The sequence below is a fragment of the Bos mutus genome, chromosome 22, assembly GCF_027580195.1.
Source record: "Bos mutus isolate GX-2022 chromosome 22, NWIPB_WYAK_1.1, whole genome shotgun sequence".
NCBI classification, from domain to species: Eukaryota; Metazoa; Chordata; class Mammalia; order Artiodactyla; family Bovidae; genus Bos; species Bos mutus.
Genome location: NC_091638.1, coordinates 63,198,853 through 63,224,630, shown reverse-complemented (window position 1 = coordinate 63,224,630; position 25,778 = coordinate 63,198,853). Strand labels below are relative to the sequence as shown.

General features: G+C 48.0%; 1 protein-coding gene across 2 annotated transcripts in view; it reads left to right on the top strand.

Annotated features, from left to right (window-relative positions):
- Positions 1-25,778, top strand: part of CARS1 (cysteinyl-tRNA synthetase 1) — a 52,142-nt gene that overhangs the window by 12,324 nt on the left and 14,040 nt on the right. For both annotated transcript variants that reach the window (XM_070360489.1, XM_070360488.1), the window contains exons 7-10: positions 195-344; positions 14,609-14,749; positions 14,973-15,061; positions 15,664-15,785. In XM_070360489.1, the coding sequence (XP_070216590.1) occupies positions 195-344; positions 14,609-14,749; positions 14,973-15,061; positions 15,664-15,785 (502 nt within the window). The remainder of the gene's footprint in view (positions 1-194; positions 345-14,608; positions 14,750-14,972; positions 15,062-15,663; positions 15,786-25,778) is intronic.

Below are 25,778 nucleotides of genomic sequence, written 5' to 3'. Positions count from 1 at the left end.
CCCTTAGCACCACCTGCCTGCTGGGGACACGCGGGATGATGCCCTCGGGACCCAGACCCCCGGAGGCCGCGGGCGGGGGGCAGGACTGGCCTTTTCCGCGGGGGGCAGTACCGGCCTTTTCCGCGTGGAGCTGGCGGGGAGCCCGGGGCTCTGCTGAGCGGGGCTAACGGTGTGGCCTCTCCTCACACGCACAGCCGTTCTCCGCGAAGCTCCAGGAGACTGTGGACCCGGACAAGAAGCAGATGCTGGAACGCCTGCAGCAGGCGGTGGCGCAGGCCGCGGAGCCGCTGGAGGGCGCGCTGCGAGCCGGGCAGGCCGGGCAGGAGCTGGACGGCCGCGTGCAGGTGAGGCTGAGGTGCGTCCGGTCAAGGCGGCGCCCTCGGCAGGCGCGGGGGGCTGGCTTCTCAGGGTTATTCCGGCCTCCTCGGGGTCTCTGGCCAGTGCTTGTAGCAGCACCGCCTGGAGAAGCCGAGTGGAGACGCCGCGGGTCCCCTTGGGTGTGAGCGTGGTCTGCTGCCCCTGAGGGCAGCGGCGTCCTTGGGCCTGAGTCGCACACCCCGTCCCCCTCTGCACACCCCGTCCCCCTCTGCACACCCCGTCCACCTTGCCTTCGCACATCCCTTCCTCCGCGGTCCCTTCCTCCTCCGGCCTGAGCCGCACACCCCGTCCCCCTCCGCACACCGGGTCCCTCTCCGCACATCCCTTCCTCCGTGGTCCCCGCCTCCTCCGGCCTGAGCGCCCCCCGGGTCCCCCGGCCCTTCTCCTCGACTCCGGCGCCCCCTGCTGGCCGCTCACGGAAGGTGCAGCCGACCAGGCCGGGGAAGGTGCAGCCGTGTCGGGGTGCAGGCCTGCAGGGCCCCCGCTCCTGGGTGTGCATGTCCCGAGCGAGGTGAGGGGTCGGGGGCACAGGGTCATGGGGACGAGGCTTTCCCGCGCCTGCATCTGAGACCACACACAGGATCAGGGATGCCTCAGGCTGGCCAGAAGCTGGGTACATTTCTGTTTCCAACAGCGATGCTGGGAATTTTCTTCGGCGATTCCAGTAACGTCCTTATTAAAACTGTACACTACGCGTAACATGCAGTTTTCCAGCTTAACCATTTTTAAGCACATTCACGTCGTTGTGTGAACACCACCACTGCCCATCTCCAGAAATGCTTTTCACTTTCCGGAGCTGACATGCTCGCTGTCTCTGGGAAATGCTCACTCCTCGCCCACCCCCAGCCCCTGGCCCCACCTGGCTGCTTCCCAGCCCCGTGGATCCAGCTGCTCTTGGGACCTCACAGATGTGGGATCATTCGGGATTCTTCCTCTAGTGGCTGGATTATTTCACATAGCAAAGTGTCCTCAAGGTTCATCCAGGTCGTATGTCGGAAGGTCCTTCTGAGACTGAGTGACACTTCATCGCGTGGGCTGGACCGCGTTTTGTGTATCCCTTCGTCTTTGATGAACGCTGTTTTCACCTTTGTTGTGAATCTTGCTGCTGCGAACACGGTGTGCAGATCCCTGCTCTCTGTTCTTTTGTGTGTGTCCCCAGAAGCAGCTCGTACAGAAGCTCAGCTCAGCGTTCTGAGGGACCGCTGTGTTAGTTTGCAGTAGGAAGTGTTACTTCCTGGGTTTGCAGGACATGTGGTCCATGCCAAGAGGTCCTTGAAGTTTGGTTCCCTGATAGCTCAGTTCGTAAAGAATCCACGTGCAATGCAGGAGACCTGGGTTCTGTCCTTGGGTTGGGAAGATCCCCTGGAGAAGGGAAAGGCTACCCACTTCAGTATTCTGGCCCGGAGAATCCCACGGACTGTAGAGCCCACGTACAGTCCACTGTATAGTCGTGTGACAGTCCACGGCTGAGCGACTTTGACTTTCACACGTCCATGGCCATTCTTGGTCCATGCCAAATGGTTGTAGGTGCAGCCGCCCTTCAGAGCCTTTTGGTGTGGACCGATGCCTGCATGTGACTGCACCCTCCTCGCGTGTTCCCGTGTCCCGCTGGTGGGCCTGTACAGCAGCGCGCTGTGCGGCCAGGCTCGTCCCTGCGTGTCAGATGCAGACTGGCAGGTGGTGAGTCCCGCGGGGTGAAATTCCGTTTCTCTTGCCTCTCGTGGGACTGAGTACCCTTTCGTGGGTTCACTTCCTGGTCGTCATTCTGCACAGGCATCTTCCACGCCGTTTTCCCCTGGGCGGTTTGTCTTCTTACTGGTTTGTAAGCGTGCTTATGTTTCCTGGACGCTAGTTGTTTGTCATTTAAATGTGTTGCAAACATCTTCTCCTAATTTGTGGCTTCTCTTTTAATAACACAGAGTCTTAGTTTTAATGCAATTAACTCTATCAAGCTGCTTCTTTTATCCTTAGCATTTTTGTCTTAAGAAATTTTTCTTACCCTGAAACACGACTACATTCTCCAGTATTTTCTTCTAATGAATTTAAAGTTGTACAGTTCACATTTAAGTCTTTGATCCCCCAGAATTTGTTTGGGTTTTGAGGGTTTTTTTCTGTGTGTGTGTGTGTGTGTGTGCGCGCATGCGTGTGCGTGTGTATGTGTGCATGTGCACGTGAGTGCAGGCGTGTGCGCGCGTGTGTGTGCGTGTGTGTAGCTGTGCCAGGTCTTAGTTGCGGCACGTGAACTTCTTTTTTAGCTGTTTATTTTACATCGGGGTGTAGCTGATTAACAATGTTGTGATGGTTTCAGGTGGACTGCAGAGGGCCTCAGCCATACGTATACATGTACCCACTCTCCCCCAACCCCCCTTCCTTCCAGGCTGCCTCACAGCAATGAGCAGAGTTCCCTGTGTCCGTCTTAAATACAGCAGTGTGTCTGCCTCAATCCCAAACTCCCTAGCTATGCCTTCCCTGCATTCCTTCCCCGCTGGTGACCATAAGTTCATTCTCTGTTAGTCTGTTTCTGTTTTGTAAATAAGTTCATTTGTATCATTTCTGTCTCGGTATGAGTGAGATTTCTGCTTCTCTGACTTCCTTCCCTCACTGTGACAATCCCCGGCTTCATCTGGCGGCATGTAAGATCCAGTTCCCTGACCAGGGATTGAACCTGGGCCTCCTGCACTGGGAGTGTGGAGGCTTAGCCACTGGACCATCAGGGGAGCACCCAGAATTAGTTTCGGAAGTCATCTGAGTAGGGATCCAGTCGTCCCCAAACATGGCAAGCCCTGCTGTCCTCGGGGACTGCATACCCGTCTGCTGCGTGTCGGGTCTCAGCTCTGCCCCTCTGGTCGGTTAGCTGCCCTGCGTGAGTGTCGTGGTGTCTTGTCACCGATGCTGGGAGGGCAGGAGGCCTCACCCTGGTTTTGTTCCCCAGATGTGTTGTGAATGCTCCTTGGCTTGCCGATTCCCACACAAGACACCTTGGACTTTAAATGTTATGTATTGAAGGATCGTTTCAGAGATCCGCCTCTGGCTGTGTCGAGCCTTTCTTTCTGTTTCAGTAAGACTTTTAAAAGGAGTTTTTCTTACAGCAGTTTCAGGTTCCCGGTGAAAGGGACAGAAAGGCGCAGAGGTTTCCCGTGGCCCTCCCCGCCCCAGCCCGCCCCCACGCACACGGAGCCTCGCCCCCGTCAGCATGCCCCCAGAGCTGTTGTTTGTTACGGCTGGCCAAGCTCCACTGACACGTTGTCACCGCCCAGGGTCCCCCGTTTACCCTGGGTTCTCTCTTGGTGGTGTGCCTCGCGCAGGTCTGGACACGTGTGTGATGACACGTCTCTGCCCTCGTGTCCTCACACAGAGTAGGCTCCCTGCCTGAAAGTCCTCTCTACTCCATCTGTTCGTCCCTCCTCACCCGCGAACCCTGGCGCCCACTGAGCCTTCTGCTGGCTCCAGAGTGTGGCCTCTTCTGAGTATCACAGACGCAGACTGTTGCAGCGCGTGCCCTACTCAGATCGGCTGCTTTCACTTAGTGATACGAACTGGAGGCTCCTCCAGGTCTCGCGGGGGCTTGAGAGCTAGTTTCTCTTTAACACTCAAGGTTACTCCACGTCTGGATGGAGTGCAGCGCACCTATCCATCCACCTACTGAAGGGCACCGTGCTTGCTTCCAAATGTTGGCAGTTACGCGTAATGCTTCTACGAACACCCACGTTATGTGTGGACATAAATTTTCAGCTCCTTTGGGTGAATACCAAGGCGCTTAACTGCTGGACCACGTGGTGAGAGTGTGTGTAGTGTGTTAAGAAGCCCGCAAGCTTCCGGAGCGGCTGCACCCCCTCCAGGGACGGTGCGAGTTCCAGTCGCTCCAGCTCCTTGCCGGCACCGTGTCGTCGGTGGTCAGCGTCTGGCTGTTGCAGCAGCTGTGCAGCGGGCCCTTGGTTTCGTTTGTGTTTACCTGAAAACACGTGAGGTGGGGCACCTGTAGGGGTGTTTGCCGTCTTGTATCATGTTTGGCAGAGTGTCTGTTAGCATCTTTGAACCATTCTGCAATCAGGCAGTTTTCTCTTCATTGAGTTTTGAGAGTTCTTTGTTTGTTTTGGATAACAGTCCTTTATCAGACGTGTCTTTTGCAAATAGTTTCTCCTGGTCCGTGGCTTGTCTTTTCATTGTCTTGACAGTGTCTTTCCCAGAGCAGAAAATTTTAAAATCGTCAAAGAACCCAGCCTATCAATTCTTACTTTTCAAGAATCGTGCATTGGTGGTGTTGGGAAGAAGTCATTGCTGAACCCAAGGTCATCTAGGTTTTCTCGTGGATTATCTTCTAGAAGTATCATAGTTTCCCGTTTTATGTTCAGGTCTGCGTTCCAGTTGGAGTCAGCTCTCCTGAGGTGTGTGGCGGCCGGCTGTGGTTCGTGGTTTCTGTGCGGTGTGTGGCGGCTGGCTCTGGTTCGTGGTGTCTGTGCGGTGTGTGGCGGCTGGCCGGCTGTGGTTCGTGGTTTCTGTGCGGTGTGTGGTGGCCGGCTCTGGTTCATGGCTTCTGTGTGGTGTGTGGCGGCCGGCTGTGGTTCGTGGTGTCTGTGAGGTGTGTGGCGGCTGGCTGTGGTTCGTCGTGGTGTCTGTGAGGTGTGTGGCGGCCGGCTGTGGTTCGTGGTTTCTGTGCGTGCGGCCCAGCTGTTGAGCACACTTTGTCAGAGACCGTTTCCGCTCCCTTTTCCTGCTTTTGCTCCTTTGTCAACGAGCACTTGACTGTGTGTAGGACTCTGTTTCTGGACTGTGTTCTCTTCCATCACTTTGCTTGTTAGCCCCACACTGTCTTTTTGGTTTTTTGCTGCGTCGGGGCTGCAGGGTCATTCCCTGTGGTGCGTGGACTCTGCAGTTGTGGCACACGGGCTTACTTGCTCTGCAGCACGTGGGATCTAAGTTCCCTGACCAGGGATTGAACCTGAGTGCCCTGAATGGCAGGCGAATTCTTACCCACTGGACCGCCAGGGAGGCCCAGCGCTGCCCGTCTTGATTGCCTGAGCTCGACGGCGAGTCTTGGGGTTGGGGAGGGTCAGTCCTCCAGCCTTGTGCTTCTGCCTCAGTCTTGTATTGGCTTTCCCGGGTCTTTCGCCTCCTGTCCTTGTAAACTTTAGATTCAGTTTGTCAATACCCGTGAAATGACTTGATAGGAATTTGATGAGATTGAACTGAATCTACAAATCAAGTTGGGAAAATCTGATACCTTGACGGTGTTGAATCTTTGTACCCACAGACGTGAACTCTCTCTCCATTTCTCTCTTCGGAGGTTTGTAGTTTTCCTCATGTAGATCTTGTACGTACTTTGTAAAACTCACATGTAGGTATTTCATTTTGCAGGAGCTAACGTAAATGGTATTGAGATTTTAATTTCAAATCCCAAATGTAGTCTTGGCATATAGTTCTGTCCTTTTCCCCAGTCGATGTGCAGGTTGTCCCCGACCCTGGACAATACGACTTTCCAGATTTTTTGGTTTTAAAATGGTGCAAAAGTGATAAATATCTGGTAGAAACTGAGCTTTGAACTTTGATCTTTCTCTGGACTAGCGGTAGGCAGTCTGCTGCGATCCCGGGTTGCTGGGCGTCAGCAGTGGGCCTCAGCTCCCAGCCAGCTACTCGATCACCAGGGTAAACAACTCATGTACCAGATTTCCCTGGCGGCTCGGTGAGGAATCTGCCTGCCGGTGCCGGGGACGTGAATCCCTGACCTGGGAAGGTACCACATGCTGTGGGGCAACTAAGCCCACGAATCACAACTACTGAGCCTGTGCTCTGGAGCCTGGGACCCACAGTGAGAGAAGCCACCGTAATGAAAAGGCCACGCACTGCAACTGGAGAGGAGTCTCCACTTGCTGCAACTAGAGGAAAGCCCGTGCAGCAGTTAGGACCCAGCATAGTTCAGCTCAGTTCAGTCGCTCAGTCGTGTCCGACTCTTTTCAACCCCGTGCACTGCAGCACGCCAGGCCTCCCTGTCCATCACCAACTCCCAGAGCTTGCTCAAACGCATGTCCATTGAGTCGGTGATGCCATCCAACCATCTCATCCTCTGTTGTTCCCTTCTCTTCCCGCCTTCAATCTTCTCCAGCATCAGGGTCTTTTCAAATGAGTCAGCTTTTTGCATCAGGTGGCTGAAGTATTGGAGTTTCAGCTTCAGCATCAGTCCTTCCAATGAATATTCAGGACTGATCTCCTTTAGGATGGACTGGTTGGATCTCCTTGCAGTCTAAGGGACTCTTGAGTCTTCTCCAACACCACAGTTCAAAAGCATCAACTCTTCGGCGCTCAGCTTTCTTGACAGTCCAACTCTCACATCCCTACATGACCACAGGAAAAACCATAGCTTTGACTAGATGGACCTTTGTTGTCAAAGTAATGTGTCTGCTTTTTAATATGCTGTCTAAGTTGGTCATAAATTTCCTTCCAAGGAGTAAGTGTCTTTTAATTTCATGGCTGTAATCATCATCTGCAGAGATTTTGGAGCCCAAGAAAATAAAGTCTGACACTGTTTCCACTGTTTCCCCATCTATTTGCCATGAAGTGATGGGACCAGATGCCATGATCTTCGTTTTCTGAATGTTGAGCTTTAAGCCAACTTTTTCACTCTCCTCTTTCACTTTCAAGAGGCTCTGTAGTTCTTCGCTTTCTGCCCTAAGAGTGGTGTCATCTGCATATCTGAGGTTATTCATATTTCTCCCAGCAATCTTGATTCCAGGTTATGCTTGCTCCAGCCCAGCGTTTCTCATGATGTACTCTGCATATAAGTTAAATAAGCAGGGTGACAGTACACAGCCTTAACGTACTCCTTTTCCTATTTGGAACCAATCTGTTGTTCCATGTCCTGTTCTAACTGTTGCCTCCTGACCTACATACAGATTTCTCAGGAGGCAGGTCAGGTGGTCTGGTATTCCCATCTCTTTCAGAATTTTCCACAATTTGTGGTGATCCACATAGTCATGGCTCAGCTGGTAAAGAATCCTCCTGCAATGTGGGAGACCTGGGTTTGATCCCTGGGTCGGGAAGATCCCCTGGAGATGGGAAAGGATACCTACTCCTGTATTCTGGCCTGGAGAATTCCATGGACTCCACAGTCCATGGGGTCGCAAAGAGTCAGACACAACTGAGCGACATTCACTTTCAGGACTTCCCTGGTGTCTCAGATGGTAAAGCGTCTGCCTACAATGCTGGAGACCTGGGTTCAATCCCTGGGTCAGGAAGATCTCCTGGAGAAGGAAATGGCAACCCACTCCAGTATTCTTGCCTGGAAAATCCCATGGATGGAGGAACCTGGTAGGCTCCAGTCCGTGGGGTCGCAAACAGTCAGACATGACTGAGCAACTTCACTTTCTTTTCTTTCTTTCTACACAGTCAAAGGCTTTGGCATAGTCAATAAAGCAGAAATACATGTTTCTCTGGAAATCTCTTGCTTTTTTGCTGATCCAACGGATATTGGCAATTTGATCTCTGTTTCCTCTGCCTTTTCTAAAACCAGCTCGAACATCTGAAAGTTCACGCTTCACATATCATTGAAGCCTGGCTTGGAGAATTTTGAGCATTAATTTACTAGTGTGTGAGATGAGTGCAGTTGTGCGGTAGTTTGAGCATTCTTTGGCATTGCCTTTCTTTGGGACTGGAATGAAAACTGACCTTTTCCAGTCCTGTGGCCACTGCTGAGTTTTCCAAATTTTGCTGACATATTGAGTGCAGCTCTTTCATAGCATCGTCTTTTAGGATTTGAAATAACTCAACTGGAATTCCATCACCTCCACTAGGTTTGTTCATAGTGATGCTTCCTAAGGCCTACTTGACTTCACATTCCAGGATGTCTGGCTCTAGGTGGGTGATCACGCCATCGTGATTATCTGGGTCGTGCAGCTCTTTTTTGTACAGTTCTTCTGTGTATTTTTGCCACCTCTTCTTAATATCTTCTGCTTCTGTTAGGTCCATACGATTTCTGTCCTTTATTGTGTCTATCTTTGCATGAAAAGTTCCCTTGGTATCTCTAGTTGTCTTGAAGAGATCTCTAGTCTTTCCCATTCTATTGTTTTCCTTGATTTCTTTGCACTGATCACTGAGGAAGGCTTTCTTATCTCTGCTTTCTATTCTTCGGAGCTCTTCATTCAAATGGGTATATTTTTCCTTTTCTCCTTTGCTTTACACATCTCTTATTTTCTCAGCTGTTTGTAAGGCCTCCTCAGACAGCCATTTTGCTTTTTTGTATTTCTTTTCCATGGGGATGGTCTTGATCCCTGTCTCCTGTACAATGTCATGAACCTCCGTCCGTAGTTCATCAGGGACTCTGTCTATCAGATCTAGTCTCTTAAGTCTATTTCTCACTTCCACTGTATAATGGTAAGGGATTTGATTTAGGTCATACCTGAATGGTCTAGTGGTTTTCACTACTTTCTTCAATTTAAGTCTGAATTTGGCAATAAGGAGGTCACCCTCATCTTCCACCATAGTTTGGCCCCAGGTTAATAGCAGGGCATGGCTTGGTTTCATTGAGTTAGACAAGGCTGTGGTCCGTGTGAGCAGATTGGCTAGTTTTCTGTGATTATGGTTTCAGTGTGTCTGCCCTCTGATGCCCTCTCGCAACACCTACCATCTTACTTGGGTTTCTCTTACCTTGGACGTGGGGTATCTCTTCACGGCTGCTCCAGCAAAGTGCAGCTGCTGCTCCTTACCTTGGACGAGGGGCATCTCCTCACCACTGCCCCTCCTGACCTTGAACGGAGTAGCTCCTCTCGGCCCTCCTGCGCCCATGCAGCTGCCTTTCCTTGGACGTGGGGTTGCTCTTCTCAGTGGGGTTGCTCCTACCGGCCGACGCCCTAACCTCGGGCGTGTGGTAGCTTCTCTCAGCCGCTCCTGTGCCGACGCAGCTTGGCACTCTCAGTCGCCGCCCCCGACCTTGGGCGAGGGGTAGCTCCTCTTGGCCATGCTTCTGTGCAGTCCATCTCAGCCAGTGTGCTTCTGTGGAAAATTCTGAAAGAGATGGGAATACCAGACCACCTGACCTGCCTCTCTGAGAAACCTATATGCAGGTCAGGAAGCAACAGTTAGAACTGGACATAGAACTACAGACTGGTTCCAAATAGGAAAAGGAGTCCGTCAAGGCTGTATATTATCACCCTACTTATTTAACTTATACGCAGAGCACGTCATGAGAAACACTGGGCTGGAAGAAGCACAAGCTGGAATCAAGATTGCCGGGAGAAATATCAATAACCTCAGATATGCAGATGACACCACGCTTATGGCAGAAAGTGAAAAGGAAGTAAAAAGGTTCTTGATGAAAGTGAAAGAGGAGAGTGAAAAAGTTGGCTTAAAGCTCAACATTCAGAAAACAAAGATCATGGCATCTGGTCCCATCACTTCATGGCAGATAGATACGGAAACAGTGGAAACAGTGTCAGACTTTATTTTTTTAGGCTACAAAATCACTGCAGATGGTGATTGCAGCCATGAAATTAAAAGACACTTACTCCTTGGAAGAAAAGTTATTACCAACCTAGACAGCATATTAAAAAGAAGAGACATTACTTTGCCAACAAAGGTCCGTCTAGTCAAGGCTATTGTTTTTCCAATGATCATGTATGGATGTGAGAGTTGGACTGTGAAGAAAGCTGAGCGCTGAAGAATTGATGCTTTTGAACTGTGGTGTTGGAGAAGACTCTTGAGAGTCCCTTGGACTGCAAGGAGATCCAACCAGTCCATCCTTAAGGAGATCGGTCCTGGGTGTTCATTGGAAGGACTGATGCGGAAGCTGAAACTCCAATACTTTGGCCACCTCATGTGTAGAGTTGACTCATTGGAAAAGACTCTGATGCTGGGAGGGATTGGGGGCAGGAGAAGAAGGGGACAACAGAGGATGAGATGGCTGGATGGCATCACTGACTCGATGGATGTGAGTCTGAGTGAACTCCGGGAATTGGTGATGGACAGGGAGGCCTGGCGTGCTGCGATTCATGGGGTCGCAAAGAGTCGGACACGACGGAGCGACTGAGCTGAACTGACTGAAATAGCAGGGAAGGAATGCAGTCCTGCCCATCAACAGAAAATCATTAAAAGATTAAAGATTTACTGAGCATGGCCCCACCCATCAGAACAGGACCCAGTTTCCCCCTCAGTCAGTCTGTCCCATCCAGAAGCTTCTTATCCTTCTCCATCAGAGGGCAACAGAATGAAAACCACAATCACAGAAAACTAATCAATCTGACCTCATGGACCACAGCCTTGTCTAACTCAATGAAACTATGAGCCATGCCATACAGGGCCACCCAAGACGGACGGGTCGTAGTGGAGAGTTCCGACAAAACATGGTCCACTGGAAAAGGGAATGGCAAACCACTTCAGTATTCTTGCCTTAAGAACCCCATGAACAGTATGGAAAGGCAAAAAGATAAGACATTGAAAGATGAACTCCCCAGCTCGGTAGGTGCCCAATATGCTACTGCAGATCAGTGGAGAAATAAATCCAGAAAGAGTGAGGAGACGGAGCCAAAGCAAAATCAACACCAAGTTGTGAATGTGACTGTTGATGGAAGCAAGGTCCGATTCTGCAAAGAGCAATATTGCATAGGAACCTGGAATGTTAGGTCCATGAATCAAGGCAAATTGGAGGTGGTCAAACAGGAGATGGCAAGAGTGAATGTCGACATTCTAGGCATCAGCGAACTACATGGATTGGAAAGGGTGAATTTAACTCAGATGACCATTAAATCTATTACTGTGGTCCAGAATCCCTTAGAAGAAATAGAGTAGCCCTCATAGTCAACAAAACAGTCTGAAATGCAGTACTTGGATGCAAACTCAAAAACAACAGAATGATCTGTGTTCGTTTCCAAGGCAAACCATTGAATATCACGGTAATCCAAGTCTATGCCATGACCAGTAATGCTGAAGAAGATGAAGTTGAATGGTTCTTTGAAAACCTACAAGACCTTCTAGAACTAACACCCCCAAAAAGCTGTCCTTTTCATTATAGGGGACTGGAATGCAAAAGTAGGAAGTCAAGAAATACCTGGAGTAACAGGCAAATTTAGCCTTGGAATACGGAATGAAGCAGGGGAAAGACTAACAGAGTTTTGCCAAGAGAACACACTGGTCATAGCAAACACCCTCTTCCAACAACACAAGAGAAGATTCTACACATGGACATCACCAGATGGTCAACACCAAAATCAGATTGATTATATTCTTTGCAGCCAAAGATGGAGAATCTCTATACAGTCAGCAGAAAAAGACTGGAAGCTGACTGTGGCTCAGACCATGAACTCCTTATTGCCAAATTCAGACCCAGCACAGCCTTAAATAAACAAGTAAATAAAAAGAACAGTGGTGCATTAAAAACCAAACCCTGACGCGCCTGCAGTGGCTCTGTGCCCACACACGCCTGCAGTGGCTCTGTGCCCACACACGCATTTTGGTCTTCGCTTTCAGTACAGCACTCAGTGCATGACATGAGGCATTCAGCTCTTAATTACAAAGCAGGATCGGTGTTAAGTGGGTTTCCAGCTGTGGCTAGTGCATTCCGAGCTTGTCTGAGGCACACCAGGCTAAGCTGGGATGTTTGGTAGGTGAGCGGTGTTAAATACATTCTTCAGCTTAATGGTATTTTCAACTTAAGAAGGATCTATAATCCTGTCATGAGTTGATGAAGATCTGTGTCTTTTCCCCCCCTTTTTCTTGACTGATTGCATCAGCGGGGACTTCCAGTTCGATGTTGGGAGAGTGATGAGAGGGGACACGCTTGCATTACACCTCCTCTGAATGGGAAGGCGTCACGTTTCTCGCCCTTACGTCTGATACTAACTGCGGGCTTTCTGTAGCTGTTTTCTGTCAAGTTGAGGAAGCGCCCCTCTCTTCCTAGTTGACTGAGGGTTTTTGTCGTGAATGGATGTTGGATTTTGTCTAGTGCTTTTTCTGCATTGATAGGAGACGATACTGATACTGATATGGTCATATGGTTTTTCTTTTTTGATCTGTTGGGTGATAATTTACAGTGTTTGATTTTATAAAGTTGAACCGGGCTTGCATGCGTGTGATGAGCTTGGTTGTGGGATATGATTCTCTTTATGCTTTTGTAGATTCAACTTGCTATATTTTGTTATCGGTTTTTTAGTCTATGTTCGTGAGAGAGACTGTTTTCTTGTAGTGTCTTTGGTTCCCGTATTAGGGATACTGTCCTCTTCTAGCTTCTTAAGGTAAAATCTGATTTCAGGTATCTTTCTCTTCTGAGAAACGCATTCTGCGTTACAAATTTCTTCGGAACACTGCTTTTGCTGCGTCCCGTGAATGTTGATAAGTTGTGTTTTCATTCTCTTTGAGTTCTAAGTATTTAAAATTTTTTCTTGAGGTATCTTTTTTGGCCATTATGTTATTTAGAAAGGTGTTGTTTAATCTCTGTGTGTTTGGGGGATAGTCCAGTTACCTTTCTGTTGTAGGCTTCCAGTTTAATTTCACTGCGATCTGATAACACACACTGTTTGATTTCTGTTCCTCTTAAGTGTCTCTGGGTATGTTTCATGGCCCGAGGGCCCTCTGTCTTGGTAGATGCTCTAAGTGTCTCTGGGTGTGTTTCGTGGCCAAGTGTCTGCTTTCTCTTGGGAACTGTTCCACGTGACTGGAGGAGAATGTGTCTTCCTCCTGTTGGTGGGTGAAGCAGTCTCTTCACAGGTGTCAGTTACGTCCGGTTGATTGATGGTGGTGTTGAGTTCGGCCGTTCCCTCTGATTCTCTGGATCTGTGCACTAGTCTCCAGCCGTGACGCTGGATCCATCTGTTCTTCCTGTAGCTCTGTCGGTGTCTGCCCCGCTGTGTCTGATGCTCTGCTGTGAGGTGCGTACGTATCGAGGGTCACGGTGTCTCCGTGTAGAGTCGGCCCCTTTATCATCATGTGATGCTCTTCTCCGTCCTCCCTTACGGATCCACCAGGAGTGGTTGACTCCTCTCTGCGTGACACCCTTTCAGTCGTTGTGGGAACAGGATGGCGGCTTTCACTGGGAGGCGGAGCTGGAGCCCGAGTCCCTGTTTCATCAGCCGCTGCCCCATCTCTGCTACCTGTTTCATTCTTTTCTCTTTGGGTTTATTCTGCTCCTTTTTCTCTCACCACTTAGGAGTTTAGCTCATTTTTTGGTTTAAGCATTTAAGGCCATAAATTTTTCTCTAAGTAAAGTTTTTGCTGCTTCTATCTATATTGACATTCTTTTGCTTCTCAATAGGTTTTTATTTCCCCTTTGATCTTGTGTTTTGAAACACATGAATAATCTAGGCGTTCGTTTGATTGGGACCTCCTTCCTCTGCTCTGTCTTGTTCTGTGTTGATCCTGCCGGCAGCGGTGGGCTTTCTGCCCCTTCACGTGGGGCAGGCCCAGAGCTCACTTCCAGCTACAGCCTGACAGCGCCTGCCTCCCTGGAGCCCTGCCGCCTCTGCCTGCCCGCCCTGGGCACCAGCTGGGTCCTGGGAGGTTTCCCAGGAGCTCTGCTCTGTCTGGGGGCTGCTCCGGGGCCGCCCCACCCACCTCTGCCCTCCAGGGTCCCTGCTCCCTCCCTCCCGCCTTGTTCTGTGCCTGCGCCCCCGAAGGTGGAGCACAGACCTGGAGCACAGACTGCCTGCCCGTCTGCATACCCATCGCCGCTCTAGCTAAGGAGCCGAAGCCCTGGATCCTCCAGGGCAGAGCGCCGGGGCCGCTGGGTCGCTGGGGCTGGGGCGCAGCCCTGACGCTGTCTCATCGTGTCTCAGATGGCGGTTTCTGGGTGTGGCGTGAGGACCGCCGTGACAGGACATGACTCGTTCCGATGCTGCGTCATTGTAGTCGTGACGTGGGGCCTTCAGCTGATGGCACGTGCCCGGCAGGGCGGCCTGGGCACGGAGACCTGCTTCTGGATCGCAGCTCCGTCTGCTGCTCTGAACCTCCCCTCCAGCAGGCGTCCCGGCCGTCGGTGACCACACCGCGTGCCCTCTTGCCCTGCACCAGGAAGCCCTGACGCAGTGCTGGGCCTCTCCAGGCCCACCCTGACCCTCCAGGCACGTGGTCAGAGCTCCAGCCTCTGGACGGCCAGGCCATCCGTGGGAGCTCTGGGGTCTCCTCCCGGGTCAGGTGCTGGCCGTGCACGGCGAGTCTGTACGCGTGAGGCAGACACGGACGCGCGTAGACCGCGCCCCGCCGTGGGCCCTGGAACTTGCATGCGGGTGCACACATCCTGCTTCCTTTTCTTCAGGCGTTGCTGGAAGAAGCAAAGGATGTGCTTTCTGACTGGCTGGATTCCATGCACGGCAGTGAGGTGACGGACAATTCTATTTTCTCTGAACTGCCCAAATTCTGGGAGGCGGAGTTCCACAAAGACATGGAAGCCCTGAACGTAAGTGTCGCCCTGAATGTAAGTGTCGCAGATGGTCTTGACCTTGGTCTCTTGGGCCGAGGGCCCCGTGACTGAAGCCCTCTCGGGATCCAGACCCTCTTCATTGCGTGTGCAAATTCATTTTGAAAAGACAGCGGGGCTGGGGGTGGTGCATGGGGGAGGGGCGGGGCACCGGGGCCCAGCGGTGCTCAGGCTTCTGGAGCCGGGCTTGCCTTGTCCCCAGGTCCTCCCTCCGGACGTCCTGACCCGGGTTAGTGAGTACGTGCCAGAGATCGTGGACTTTGTCCAGAAGATCGTGGACAACGGTTACGGGTGAGCTCAAGGCTCCAGGAAGGTGTGCCCAGGGGCGCGGGTCTCCGCTGGCTTGGAGAGGAGCAGGGAGGCGCAGGGAGCCGCCAGGGCGGTGGCGGCCCTGGGCTCCCGTCTCAGAGCTGCACGGCGCGTGAGCAGTGGAAGGGCCACCACGCGGCTGCAGCGGTCCTGTGAGGGCACACACCCCTCGTCCCTCCCTGAGCCCCCGGCTCCTCTTCTTAAAAGGACACCAGTCTTGCTGCGTCAGGGCCCACCCTGGAGGCCTCGTTTTAACTCGAGCTCCTCTGTAAAAGCCCTTTTTCCAAATGCAGTCAGACGGCGAGGTGCTGGGGGTCAGGGCTGGCAGGCAGAGGCGAGGGCAGCATGCAGGGCAGAGTCACCCGGGCAGGGGGCAGGGCACAGGCCGGGCCGTTGGGGAGTCGGGGGCCCCCATCCCAGCCACGCTCGTCACAGCCCCGTTTGGCCCACTCGGTGGCCATGTTGGAACAGCCTGCTGGCCGGCCTGCTGCACAGGGTGCGGAGCGGACCCCTATGGCCTCTGGGTCCCCAGGCCGGCCAGCCGGGCAGCTCGTCACGCCTTCCCCGACGGCTTTGTGTTCCAGCTACGCTTCAAACGGGTCCGTGTACTTCGACACAGTCAAGTTTGCCAACAGTGAGGGGCACAGCTACGGAAAGCTGGTGCCCGAGGCCGTCGGGGACCAGAAAGCCCTGCACGAGGGGGAAGGTAAGCGGACCGGCTGGGGTCACAGCCCGGGGAGCCGTGGCCTCACCCCGCACAGCGTGGGGGCCTAGGCTCACGGGGACCCTGGCTTAAAACTTTAGGGATTTTAGGAGCTCTCTACACGGAACTCCTGAACTGCGTTGTTGCCTAGGGGACAGAGCAGAGGGCAGCCTCTGTGCAGGCCCCACAGAGCAGACAGGCCTCGGCGCCTGGGGTGGGGCTGACTGTTCTCTCAAGGGTCGGGCTGGGCAGGGCTGGACTCCTGCCCCGGGGGTGTGGAGAGGACACAGATGGTGCCCTGCTGAGTGGGCGCCCGGCACCCTCACGGGGCAGCAGGGAGCCTGGGGAGGGAAAGCCCCAGAGCGCTTTGATGGAAGGCAGGCAGGGCACCCAGAGGGGCGGGAGACACAGGCTGTTCACTTACAGACCCCAGAAGGCGCCTGGGGCGGACGCCGAGTCGGGCAGGGCAGCCCCTGTCCCGGGACAGGAGCGAGCAGTCATTATCTGTACGGTCGCTGCAGGGAATCCAAGGTGGGGGACTTGGGCCATAGTCAGAGCCTGTTCTGATCTTGAAGGCTCAGCTCTGGGGGTCTGAGCACCTGTGTTTAATCCGTGTAGAGTTTGTTTGCATTCCGTGTCATAGTATGCTTCAAGCATAGCTCAGTTGCAACGTGTATGAGACTGTCGTTTAGACCAGGGATTGCAGTTAGTACTAAACCGTAGCCCGTCGTCCACCGTGATCACTCACACTGCCTACACGAGAGCCCTTGGGCAGAGCTTGGCAACAGGACGGCACACTGGAGAACGCCGGGCAGCCGCTTGGACGGCCGTGTTGCTGCCACTGTGACGGTGACCCGCGTGTAAAGACAGCCCCCCCCACCCCACTTAACCCAGACGTGTTAAACAGACACAAGACTTTTCCTGGACCACGCTGGGCTCTGTCTGTCTTTCATTCATAAGTGTTTTCTCCACTCTCACCCTCTCACACCACCAGATGCACTTGTTGCTGCCAGCGTTTCCGGAAGGCACTGGGGCTGTAAAAATGTTTATCTTGCCTTTTTTTTTTTTAACCATGGATACAGTTTTCACATTTTATTGTCTTTACATTTAAACTTCACCATTAGCTACATGGAGCCTAAGTACATAGCAGACCCTAGTCAAAATTTTTGAAACGTGATGCTGAATGGATGTGTGGCTGTAAGGATTTATGACATATTGTAGAAGATAAAGGTTGTTAGTGGGTGTTTGCTTCTGTCTGTCTGCACTTGCAGCCAGGCAGACGTATGAGTCTCTGGGTCGTAGTTGGAGGAAGCACCGTCCAGGACTGAACAGGGGTCCCTGCTTGCTGACTGAGTCTCCACAGACTTGGGAGTCTTTGTCCCGATACGAGGGCGGCTTCGTTATGCAGGTTACAGCTTCCTCAACGTGCGACTTACAGTGTCATACGTTTGGGTCCAGTGACTTCTCCTTAAGGGCTCTGTTGTAAAGAGATTCACTTCAGTCGCTCAGTCATGTCTAACTCTTTGCGACCCCATTGACTGCAACACACCAGGCCTCCCTGTCCATCACCAACCCCCAGCATCTACCCAAACTCATGTCCTTTGAGTCGGTGATGCCATCCAACCATCTCATCCTCTGTCATAACCTTCTCCTCCTGTCTTCAATCTTTCCCAGCATCAGGGTCTTTTCCAATGAGTCAGCTCTTTGCATCAGGTGGCCAAAGTACTGGAGTTTCAGCCTCAACATCAGTCCTTCCAATGAACACTCAGGACTGACCTTCTTTAGGATGGACAGCTCAAGAGTCTTCTCCAACACCACAGTTCAAAAGCATCAATTCTTTGGCTCTCAGCTTTCTTCATAGTCCAACTCTCGCATCCATACATGACCACTGGAAAAACCATAGCCTTGTCTAGATGGACCTTTGTTGATAAAGTAATGTCTCTGCTTTTTAATATGCTATCTATGTTGGTCATAACTTCCCTTCCAAGGAGTAAGTGTCTTTTAATTTCATGGCTGCAATCACCATCTGCAGTGATTTTGGAGCCCAAAAAATAAAGTCTGACACTGTTTCCCCATCTATTTGCCATAAAGTGATGGGACCGGATGCCAGGATCTTAGTTTTCTGAATGTTGAGTTTTAAGCCAACTTTTTCACTCTCCTCTTTCACTTTCATCAAGAGGCTTTGTAGTTCTTCATTTTCTGCCATAAGGGTGGTGTCATCTGCATATCTGAGGTTATTGATATTTCTCCCGGCAATCTTGATTCCAGTTTGTGCTTCTTCCAGCCCAGCGTTTCTCATGATGTACTCTGCATAGAAGTTAAATAAGCAGGGTGACAGTATACAGCCTTGAAGTACTCCTTTTGTGATTTGGAACCAGTCTGTTGTTCCATGTCCTTCTCTAACTGTTGCTTCCTGACCTGCATACAGGTTTCTCAAGAGGCAGGTCAGGTGGTCTGGTATTCCCATCTCTTTCAGAATTTCCCACAGTTTATTGTGATCCACACAGTTAAAGGCTTTGGCATAGTCAATAAAGCAGAAATAGATGTTTTTCTGGAACTCTTGCTTTTTCCATGATCCAGTGGATGTTGACAATTTGATCTCTGGTTCCTCTGCCTTTTCTAAAACCAGCTTGAACATCTGAAAGTTCACGGTTCACGTATTGCTGAAGCCTGGCTTGGAGAATTTTGAGCATTACTTTACTAGCGTGTGAGATGAGTGCAATTGTGCGGTAGTTTGAGCATTCTTTGGCATTGCCTTTCTTTGGGACTGGAATGAAAACTGACCTTTTCCAGTCCTGTGGCCACTGCTGAGTTTTCCAAATTTGCTGGCATATTGAGGGCAGCACTTTCACAGCATCATCTTTCAGGATTTGAAATAGCTCAACTGGAATTCCATCACCTCCACTAGCTTTGTTTGTAGTGATGCTTTCTAAGGCCCACTTGACTTCACATTCCAGGATGTCTGGCTCTAGGTGAGTGATCACACCATCGTGATTATCTGGGTCGTGAAGCTCTTTTTTGTACAGTTCTTCTATGTATTCTTGCCACCACTTCTTAAAATCTTCTGCTTCTGTTAGGTCCATACCATTTCTGTCCTTTATTGAGCCCATCTTTGCATGAAAAGTTCCCTTGGTATCTCAAATTTTCTTGAAGAGATCTCTAGTTGTTCCCATTCTATTGTTTTCCTTGATTTCTTTGCACTGATCGCTGAGGAAGGCTTTCTTATCTCTTCTTGCTATTCTTTCGAACTTTGCATTCAAATGGGTATATCTTTCCTTTTCTCCTTTGCTCTTCACTTCTCTTCTCTTCTAAGCTATTTGTAAGGCCTCCTCAGACAGCCATTTTGCTTTTTTGCATTTCTTTTTCTTGGGCATGGTCTTGATCCCTGTCTCCTGTACAGTATCATGAACCTCTGTCCATAGTTCATCAGGCAGTCTATGTATCAGATCTGGTCCCTTAAATCTATTTGTCTCTTCCATTGTATGATCATAAAGGATTTGATTTAGGTCATACCTGAATGGTCTAGTGGGATTCTCTACTTTCTTCAATTTAAGTCTAAATTTGGCAATAAGGATTTCATGATCCGAGCCACAGTCAGCTCCCAGTTTTGTTTTTGCTGACTGTATGGAGCTTCTCTGCCGGGGTCCAGCCCCGGTGGATCCAGGGAATTCGAAGCGGGGACAGTGTCGGCGAGGATCAGGAAACAACTGCTTAATTAAATGTTAACTAAGGATATAAAGAGTAATAGAATAAGGATAGCTCAGTGAGGAAATTCAGTGGAGAAAAGAGGCTGAATAATTCAGCCAGAAGGTGAGAGAAAGAACGACATGGGGAGACCAAGTTTCGGTGAACAAGGCCCGCACTTTATTTTCCAAAGTAGTTTTTATACCTTAAGTTATGCATAGAGGATAATGGGGGAAGGGGTAGAGTCATGCAGTAAGCCAGGCTTTCTTCCTGCAAATTTATCTTATGCAAAAGTTTAGGTGATTTGCATCATCTTCTGGCCCGGAGGCCTGTTAACATTTTAAGAAACTTATTTTTCTCTAAGGTAATTATTCTAAAGTCAGGCGCCACCCTCCAAAAGCATTAGATAAAGTTGCATTCTTATAGGGCAAAGGTGTGGTGGGCTATAACAAGAAAAAGAATTAACTCAAGGGTCCAAGATTACAAACATTAAAGCTACTACTTACACCAATTATATTAATCAATACACTGCCAGGGACACAGCAGGTAAGGGATATGGAAACTTAGCAGCAAACATTGGCCCAACAAGTGAAAAACCCTTCACCAATACAATTTCTCATCAATCTTTTAACTGCTCAAAGGAATCTGTATTCAGACAGTTTAGAACATCTCATGCCTCTCACAGTTGGGAGGCTCTGAACAATCACATGTGGCCAGAAAAACCTATTCAGGCAGGCTAGAGGACTTCCAAAGGAGTTTGTAGGTTGAAACAGTGTCACACCCAGGAATTATTAACTGGAGCTGTAAGTTAACTCTTTTTTCAGAGAGAGGTAGTGGGGGACAGCCCCCCATAAAGTCAGAGGTGTAGGTGAGAGCACAAAGCAGAAAGTAGGCAGACTCTGGTTTTGGGGGCAGATGCTCGAGAATTTCCAGGGGGACTCCTGAGGCTCGATCCCGCCTTTGTGTATGCCGAGCCTCCTTCCTCATGACCTTTGCCAGGGGCGGAGCTCCTGCTCCCGGCATCTCCCCCTTTTTTATTTCTTAAAACAGCCAGATGCGGCTCAGTTGTGAGCTTCTGAATGTTCTGCCAAAGAATCCTGATAATACAAGGAAAAATGCTCATGAGAAGATTAGACAGAATGTTTTTTCCAGAAATAAAGTTAGAGAAGGTGTGAAAAAAGTCATTAGCTCTTCCAGCGGCCATAAAATCCAGTCGAGAGTGTTCCAGGGTCTGTATTTGATTATGAAGTTTCCCTAAGTCCAGGCCAATGTCAGAGCTGTTCCAAACACCTGAGATATGATTTTTGATTTTTTCCCATTCATAATCTGTCTCGTTTACCTTTAAAGATGTCACGCATATCCACCGGTAATCAGCGTGGCAAGACAGAGCCATTTTCACTTTTAAAGCCTGTAATCAGTCCCAGTATGCATTATTGCCTCTTATAAGGCATCTACTCTCATCTCTAATTTCTATCTATAGCTTCCTGTGTTGCTAGAGTTAGAGAAACATTTTTAGACATGGTGTCAACATATTGGGCAGTATGCACTTGTTGAGTCAGTGATATTACTGTCACAGTAACAGAAGCAATTGTGGTTATTAAAGCTGCTATTCCCAGGATAAGCAAGCCCACAAACCATCACGATCGCATTAAATCCTGTAGTTGTTGTAATACAGCAAGACCAAAATTAACATATCAATAAGTGGTTACATCATAAGGCGGACATTGTAACACTACAAAGGAGCAAGCATTATACTGAGGGTTTAAACAAGATGAGAGCACGCATTGTTCACGAGTCGCTGCATTGGGTCCACCAGTGAAAGTCACTGTAATTAAGTTTTCCAGAATCGCTGGTAAAGAGAAAAACTTAAGGAGAGGGTTATTTTCTGGTGGGAGTTCACGCTGCAGCAGCCTCGTCAGTCTCGCCGGGATCTCGATGTTTATCTTGCCTCCCCTTCCGGCGGGCTCCTCTTTTGTGATCGAAGCAATGAGGGAAGTGGATGTCTGGGGGACTGCAACATGGTGAATCAGCCTGTCCCGGATCTAAATTGGAGAATCTGCATCCTGTGGAAAAATACAAGCGCATCCTCCACCGCTAGTTAATAATGGGTCAGGACCCTTCCATTGTCCTGAGAGGAGGTCCTTCTATTTGAGTAACGGTTTTGCATTCAATTGCTCCGGACACAAATGGCGAAGCATTGCAGTAGTTCCGGCTGAATCAGTATTTAAAATATTTATTACGAAAAGAGCATGTTGCAAGATTTGATGGGGAGAACTATACTTAAACTCCCCTTCTTTAATTTTTTGAATTTGGATTTTTAATATTTGATGTGCTCTTTTCACAATGGCTTGTCCCTGGAGATTATAAGGGATGCCTGTATTATGTATAATTTGAAACTTTATACAAAATTCCTGAAAAGACTTAGAAGTAAAAGCAGGAGCATTGTCAGTTTTCAAAGCTTTTGGTAGGCTCAAATATGAAAAACAAGTAAAGAGATGCTGTATTACATCTTTAATTGCTTCCCCTGTACGAGCAGTTGCAATAATAACATGAGAAAAGGTATCTCCAGTTACATGAACAAAGGACAGTTTTCCAAATGAAGAGACATGAGTTACATCCATTTGCCAGAGTACGTTAGGTTTGAGACCGCGAGGATTAACTCCCACAGGTAGACTATTATAAACAGTGGGGCAGTGTAGGCAAGAACGCACAATCTCTCGAGCAGTCTCTCTGGGAATTTGGAATTGATATCTTAAAGCAGTAGCATATTGATGATAAAGTAAGTGAGAGGCTCTGGCCTCCTCAATCACAGTAGCCACTGTATTTCTGGTTAACAAGTCAGCCAAATCATTAAAGGCATTTGTTGCTGTAATTTAGTTAACAAATGAAATATGGTAGTCTTATTTTCAGGCAAAACCGCAGTTTCAATGTGTGGAAACAACCTGACAATATACTGAGAATCAGAATAAAGGTTAAATTCCTCATCTGCAAACATAGCAAAAGCCTCTATGACTGCTGTTATTTCAGCTCTTTGAGCTGAAGTTTTTTGTGTTTTTAAAACTTTTTGGTGATTTTTAGTAACTATGGAGGCTTTACTGTCTGTTGACCCGTCAGTAAAAACTATTTGAGTGTTTGGAACAGGAGATTGTTTACGTCTGACAGGAAAAATAACTGGATGTCTGGATATAAAATTTAGCAAAACATGTGAAAGTAAATGATGTAAAAATTTGACCAAAATAGTTTTTTATAGCAATCTGTCAATTTTTAAACATTAGAAGAGCATCAGGTTGTTCCTTATTATATGGAATTACAATTTCTGATGGCTCTTTACCAAATAATTCAATGCTCCCCTTTTTTCCTTTAATATCAAAGTAGCTCTCAATCCTGGATAAGAGGCCGCTACTTTTTTAGTTTGAGCGGGAAGATGGACCCACTCTAGGGGGCCGTTTTGCCATAAAACCAATTTTTTGTCTGGTTACCCCAATTACACCTACGGGGGTTTTATGGCAAAGGAATTGTCAAGCAGTTGTCAATTTAATTTTTTAAATTTTTAAAATTTACATTTTAACAACATAAATTTAGAGATATGTTAATTTAGGTCTAATGTTTAGTTTAGGTCTCTGTATAAATTTAAATAATAAATGTATAACCTTCTTATCTCATTTTGGTATACAGATATACCTAAATGCAAAAGGTATTTATATATGGCAACAAGTATAAACTTATTGACATAATCAATATACTTTAATTAATCTTTATAATTAATACATTAATTAATATATATTACAGCAATACAACATGTACACAGCTAATACCAACCAACACAAACCAATGTACTGCAATAATACATGTCACACATATATAATTATACAGTATACAGAACATATATCATCACAGCACATCAATCCATACCAATTAATATCAGCCACACACACGTTATATTACTGCAATATATATTTAATTATACAGTATATATATAATATGCATATACAGTATACATATTAATTTATATACAAATTAATTAAGTATAGATCCATAAATAGAATTAGGTATACCTTTATTATATTTTATTTATACCCATACCTAATTAGGCAAACTGTAATTAGGCAAGTATATTTATATTATGTATTTATAACAATATATAAAGTATTGTTAATTGTACCGCCTGTTGATAACTAAGAAATTGAGAAAACCCTTCTCTGAGTATCTCCTATTTGAGACAGCACGTCCCTCCCCCATAGGGTAAAGGGGAGCGTAGGAACTACATAGGGTTGGAAAGTTCCACAGGTATCCTCAAACTGCCAGTCTAACATTTTTGAACTTTTAACTACTGTGGGGGCTTGAGGGCAAATGAAACAAAATTTGACCCCTGAAATCTATGAGGACAACTTGCCAATCATCACTATTTTGTAAAAGACTTGCAGTTGATCCTTATTGAATGGAATTACTATATTTGCTACTTCTTTTCTAAAAAGTTCCACACTTCTTTTTTCCTCCTTTTATAATTAATTGTGCCACCAAGCTGGGATAAGATAAAACTATTTTTCTTGGGGTCACTGGTAGATGGAACCAATGGGCCTTTTTGTCACAAGCACCCTGTAGGTGTATGTTTTGGGGCAAGAATAATTTAATCTCATCTTTTGGTAATATCAGTCCTAATTAACTGATCATTTAAAGTCTCATCTACTTAAACAAGAGCCAACTCTGTCTCATTAGTCAACTTTCTCTTAGAACTGGAATTAGGATCACTTTTTAAACAATCAAACAAAGGCTTTAAATCTACAGTAGTCAGTTTTAAATGTGGGCGTATGCAATTAATGTCCCCTAATAATTTTTGGAAATCATTTAAAGTTATTAAACAATCTCTCCGCAGCTTCAAAGGGGCATTATCAGTTTTCAAAACTTTTGGCAGACCTAAATATGAGAAGCAAGTAAAGAGGTGTTGCACAACATCTTTATAAGCTTCTCCAATTATCGTTTTGTAACGTAAATCTGGTCTATAGCTTTTTAGATGACAAACAACCATCTAATCTTTGCTTGAATACTTCCAGCAACAGGGAACTCACTACTCTTCAAGGTTTTAAACTCTCCCTCACCTTTTTCTCTACAGCATTCCCACCCCGCATACCACTTTCTCTAATCCCACCAACTCATTTTCAGTAGTATGTGTTGGCCAGGAGCTGGGTCAGTCTTTCCCAGAAATGTTAAGAGACGTCTGTTCCTGTGTCTAATAGCCCTGACATTTTACTTTCTTGAATTAAAAGATCTTTTAAAGGCCTTGGAGCTGTAATTTCCTGCACCCAAAAACTAGATTACTAGATCCAAATCCTCTGGGGCCCCTAGCTTGAGAAGTCAAGGTTTTTCTTGTCTGATGTAAGGTAAAAGCAAAAACTGTTATTCTCTGACCTTTATTAATTTGCACAGTTTTAGTAGGCGGTGAGATCAAAACCTTTAATTTCTCAATATAATCAGAATCTACTACACCATGCACCACCGAAATTCCTTGAAAAGAAAGCGAACTACACCCTAGCACAAGTCCTACAAGGCCCTCAGACAGGGGGCCAGCCACTCCCGATGGAATTGGAGCAACCAGCATGTTAGGGGTTAATACTGTTGCTAAATCCCCTTACCGTTCTGCTTGGTCATAAGAGAAACACTTTTTGTTTGTAGAATCCTTTTCTATTACGATTATTTTTCTTTCCTTTTTTCTTTTTATTTTTCTCCTTTTTTTTTTTTTTATGCTTGGGTGAGGCCCCCCTGAGGGGTTTTTCTGCAAGGAGCAGGCTCTGTATATTGTGTATTCTTGAAAAGCTCCTTAGTTTAAAAGAAATTTTTTTTTATCTTTTTCAGCCTTAGGCAGTGGTCTGGGAGGCTTTGGATGTAAACTGGGGAATTCCTAGGCCCTGGGAGGTGCAAGCGGAGGTGGGGTAGTCGCCTTAAATCAGAAATTGTTGGATAAATTTTTAAAGGTTTGTGTAGAGGGGGAAGGGGGCTCACCAGGGCGCCCGGCCGCAGCGTCCTGTAAGCCCTCTCACTCCTCGGGAGGTAGAACACAGTCTCCCTCCTTTTCTTCGTCAATGGCAGAAAATACGATCTGCACAGAAGGTGGAGACCCACTACCATCCACCGCTATAGCCTCTCGCATAGGTTATCCCACAGCCTCATGACGAGGGTCCAGAACATTTTTAATCATATTTATAGGATAAGTTTTTAGTTGTTTTTTTTTTTGTTTTTGTTTTTTTTACCTTCACCCAAGTATCTAAATTAAGAATACCCTCTTCTGGAAACCAAGGACACTATTCTTATACAAAT